The 5,000-nt window shown below is 35.2% G+C and overlaps 1 protein-coding gene across 2 annotated transcripts in view; it reads right to left on the bottom strand.

The window, feature by feature from the left end:
* LOC115211706 (Down syndrome cell adhesion molecule) overlaps window positions 1–5,000 on the bottom strand; it is a 292,593-nt gene that overhangs the window by 34,119 nt on the left and 253,474 nt on the right. For both annotated transcript variants that reach the window (XM_036503303.1, XM_036503304.1), the window contains exons 28-33: window positions 4,573–4,590; window positions 3,071–3,169; window positions 2,771–2,956; window positions 1,985–2,160; window positions 1,144–1,264; window positions 584–745 (exon numbers count right to left, since the gene is read on the bottom strand). In XM_036503303.1, the coding sequence (XP_036359196.1) occupies window positions 584–745; window positions 1,144–1,264; window positions 1,985–2,160; window positions 2,771–2,956; window positions 3,071–3,169; window positions 4,573–4,590 (762 nt within the window). The remainder of the gene's footprint in view (window positions 1–583; window positions 746–1,143; window positions 1,265–1,984; window positions 2,161–2,770; window positions 2,957–3,070; window positions 3,170–4,572; window positions 4,591–5,000) is intronic.

Genomic DNA, 5,000 nt, shown 5'->3' with positions numbered 1-5,000 from the left:
TTGGACATGTCAAGAGTCCTGTATCTTAACCCTGGCCGAGGCAGCAATTGTTGGACTTCTTTTAGAAATGTTGTAAATAGCCTTTGTCAGAGATTTTTATATTTTTATATTTTGATTCAGAAAGATTTGAACTCAGAACCTAAACTGGCAGTGCGAGGCATTTTACCTGGTATTTCATCGCTTCTGTCACAACACCTAAGTATTAAGTTGTTGCCTTTGTTGCTTAGACTAGAGTCGATCTTAATCTTGTAATTAATATTGCATCACTTTTTTTAAAAAGAAATAGTGCACCCTGAGATATTTTTAGTTCACGGGACATTTTTAAAATAGTGAGAAGTTCAGTATTTCGATTTGTTGCCCTTCAAGATCGAGCAGAGAAAAACAGATTTTGCAAGGCAAGATGTGGCAGATGAGGGAAGGATGTATGAAATCCAAGAGAAAATCATGAAGGAGCTCAAAATATGAATGAAGATAAAAGTGAAAGAGGGAGAGCGAGAGAATTGATAGATGTGAGGAAGGAGAAGAAAAATGTGAACATTGTTCAGCGGAAAAGAAAAATAATCGACAAACTAAATATATGTACCTTTAAACCGAAGTCTTTCACTGCGTCTCCGGCACCACAGAAGGACAGCCACAGCAGCAACTAGAATGAGGATAATTCCGGTGCACAGGGGTAACATGACATATATCTTCTCATAGAATTTACCTTCTTTACGATGTACCACAAATAATGGGCGGATTGTACCTAAGTAAAAAGGTAATATTAATCCATTGTTACTTTCAATGCAAAACTTCTTTCAATATTACAACTCATACATACAATCATGTAAATGGTTTAAGTGCATGCACCAGCATACATAGGTACGGATACAATCGTGCTTATAAATTCAGATGTAAATTTGTACACCCTCATGCGTATAATTACCATCAACACTACTATTATTGAACTCATTATCTACACAGTGTGTTTAAACATATCTCTGAGAGTGTTTCTTATATAATCTCAGATACATCAATAAATCGATGTTATTATACGGATCAGCATGATCTTCAAGTCTCTAAATATGAGTAATGTTGAAAACATGTTTCCAAAAATGGTTTAACAGAAGATATAATTGAAACGTAAAATTCTTAAGTTCTTACTTCCGCTGTAAGTAAGTGTTCCAAAGTTAAATAAACTTTCTGTGGAACCTGCTTCATTGTGTGCAGTCAATTTCATCCAATACCATGTCGCTGGGCGTAGGTCTCGAACCGTAAAAGACGTCTGAAAATTAAAAATATTAAAGTCATGGAAGGGGCGATCTCCGAATAACAAAATTATATTTGTTATGTTGGAACAAGAAATGTATTATTTGATGCGATAATAAAGTCGAAAACCTTATAGAAATCAAATATTCTATGTTCTCGCTACAGTTATATGTATACAACTAAATACAATGTATGTCTAAAGTAGTTTAATTTGATATTAATTTTTCCGGTCAAGTTAAATGAAGATGTGCAATGGTAAAAACGGTGTTAATCTTTCCTTTTTTTCTTTTTTGGGCTTGGCAGTGATACCAAAATTGGTGAAGGAAAACGGAGGAAGAAATCATGATCGTGGCTTTCCTCAGACTAGATTCCTGGTTCGAATGCTCCGAAAAGAATGGACTCGGCTAAAGGCATCAAAGCGTCAGGTGGTGATGTTTCATCCGATGAGGTACATATAACTGTGGTGAGAACATAGAACATTTGATTTCTATCAGGTACATGGCTTTAAATTTGTGGGGAGAGGTTAGTCAATTATATCGACCCCAAATTGGTACTTATTTCATCGACCCCGAAAAGATCAAAGGCGAAGTCTACCTCAGCGGAATTTGAACGCAGACAAATACTGCTAAGCATTTTGGCCGGCGTGCTAACAATGCTGCCATCTCGCTGTCTTTAGAAGCAATTAATAATATTGTACCTTCTTTCTGTATGATCTTGATGAAAAATAATATCTTACCATATTTCCATCAACGTTATTTGAAACTTCCACCCATTCAGCATGTCCGTTCATTCGATATTTCACAGTGTAGAATTTGATAGGACATCCACCCGAACTCCAGGCTGAGAGATCCAGTTGCACAAATGTTGAGTTTACAGATTTCAATATTAATTCTTGTGCAGGCATTACAGGAGCTTTTAAGGTGAAAAAAATATTTAAAAGGAATCAGTTTTTCGCCGATTGTAACTCAAAGAAAACTAATTAATTTTTTAAAAATGTTTGAGAAAGGCACGAATTGATAGAGAGAGAGAGAGAGAGAGAGAGAGAGAGAGAGAGAGAGAGGGAGAGAGAAAGAGAAAAATATAACACAAAATGAACAATAAGATTTTTCTCTATAATTTACATTTAAGTAGCATCTATAGAGAAATCAATCAAAGGTCAATAGATTACGTGAGTGCGATTGAAAGTTCACATGATATGGGAGTTGCAAGTCTATAAACTAAATTCTCAAATGACCACATATATAATTTGATACCTCAGCAATTATCACGAATCATTGTAGTCTAATTAATAAATGTTTCAACTTGCATTTTTGAGTTCAAATCCCCGGAGATATTACAGTTACTTGGCTAATTACTTTACAGATATACATCTACATAAAGACAAAGTTTAGGAGTCACCATAGAATTAAGGTAAAAACTAAAACTAAAGTAATTGTTCTATGGTAGACGACGGCCTTACATTAGTGCACCTCTTACAGTTATTTAAATCTTTGAATCAGAAACTAAAAATAAGGCAACTTACAAGAACCGTTGGTTTTGGCATTGATCTGCGTGCTGTCACCACTAACTCCAATTATATTAAATGAGTTGATAATAAATCGGTATCCTGTTCCACATTGCAATCCTTTGAACATGTATGTACGGCTTATGGAATCAGCTTTCAAAGACTGCCATTCTCCGTGTTCTTTTTTGAATTTGACATAGAATCCTGAAATATTAATTTAGTAATGAGAATCATAAAAGTGACTATTGGATAGCATTCGAACTAGCTTCTCAGAAAGAACTAAAACCTGTAAAAACAAAAGAGGTTTAGTTAATTTACCTTTAATTTTACTTCCTCCATTGTGTCTAGAATTCCAATTAACCTGGATGGTAGATGCTGTTGATGAAGCCAACATTAATTTTGGTTCTCGAGGTACAACTAGATGAAAGAAGACAACATAAGGTTTAAAAGTCAAAGATTAAAACAGACTTTCAAAGATTTATGGTGAAAAGTGAACGTGAGCGTGTTTCAGGAAATAGCAATTAATATCGCTCAATTGCTGCCGCAGCATTTTATTTACACACATATACATACTAAGTCCAAGAATGAAGGTGATGATACTACACGAATGCCTCCATTACATCGTCTCAACAATATATAGTTCAGACACGTCTTGAACATAAATGATAATGAAATATTATAACATCTTAAATGTGATCCTTGTTCATTTCTGTCACTTCATTATTTTGGAATACACACGCACACACACACACGCACACACGCACACACACACACACACACACACACAAGTTTATGAATTTGTATTGCAAAATTTCTGATGTGAAAACGTGAGTTGAAACAGATATTGTTATATTTCGCGATGGTCAATTTTTTTCTTTTCCCAAATCAACATAGGTACTATATATTCATTCTTGACTCGTTTGTTACTTTTCTTATTTTATCTTGTGTCCATTACCTGCAAATCTTACATCACATATCTATTAACTCTTCAGTGACTCTTTCCATCCACGTGTATCCTCTTGTTCCGCTTGGTCCATTCTGTCCTATGACGTGTATCCTTATCCCTGCGAATGCGTTTGTATATATATATATATATGTGTGTGTGTGTGTGTGAGCGCGAACACATATCATACGACAGAATGGAATAAGCGGAGCAGGAGGATACACACGGATGAAAAGGGTCGCTGAAGCGGTCACATATGTGTGATGAAATATTTCCAGACAATGGACATAAGATAAAATAAGAACAGTAATAAACGAAGGAAGAACGAATATATAGTGTGTTTGCTTATGTGGAAAAAAGTTGACCTTCCTGAAATATAACAATATATATATATGTATGTAGGTGAAATTTATAGAAAAACAAAAGACGAAGACAGGTGTATGAACAACAAGCAAGTGTATTAGTTTGAGGCTATGGAAAATAAATGAGTATTTTACGTTTCGAGCCTACGCTCTTGAAAAGAAAGGAATAAGAGAAAATAAACAGAGAGGAAATGAAAGAAAAAACTTGTAGATTTCAGTGGTCCATGTATAGGCGCAGGAGTGGCTGTGTGGTAAAAAGCCTGCTTCCCAATTACATTGTCTCGGGTTCAGTCCACTGTGTGGCACCTTTGGCAAGGGTTTTCTACTATAGCCTCGGACCGACTAAAGTCTTAAGAGTGGTGTATGTGCTAAAACGAGTATTAGTCTTATAGCCTAGTATGGGACTATGATAGCAGAGTACAATATTTGAATATTATGTTTAGGCATCTTTAACCAATTTTAGATTCAATATTTCGAGAAGAGTAGAGTAAATTATGCAAAAACAGTCCACATACCTGGATCTTTCTTTTTCACTGTTTTTAAATAGAGAAAAATATAAACGCAATTAATTTTGTATACTGAAGATACAAAAGCAGCACAAGAATAAAACAAAAACAAATTAAAGAAATAATAGAGGTGTGTGTGTATGTGTGTATGTATATATATATATATATATATATATATATATGAAAGAATATATATATATATATATATTAGTGGATGCGCAATGGCCCAGTTGTTAGGGCAGTGGACTCTCGGTTGTAGGATCGCGGTTTCGATTCCCAGACCGGGTGTTGTGAGTGTTTATTGAGCGAAAACACCTAAGGCTCCGGCAAGTACAGCAGGCGATCCCTGCTGTACTCTTTCGCCACAACTTTCTCTCATTCTTTCTTCTGGCTCATTTAGCCAGAGGGGTGGCGTCATTTGCAAGCTAAAACAATGT

This window comes from Octopus sinensis, linkage group LG5, assembly GCF_006345805.1.
Source record: "Octopus sinensis linkage group LG5, ASM634580v1, whole genome shotgun sequence".
NCBI classification, from domain to species: domain Eukaryota; kingdom Metazoa; phylum Mollusca; class Cephalopoda; order Octopoda; family Octopodidae; genus Octopus; species Octopus sinensis.
The sequence above is the reverse complement of the archived record's forward strand: the minus strand, read 5'-3'. Positions and strand labels throughout refer to the sequence as shown.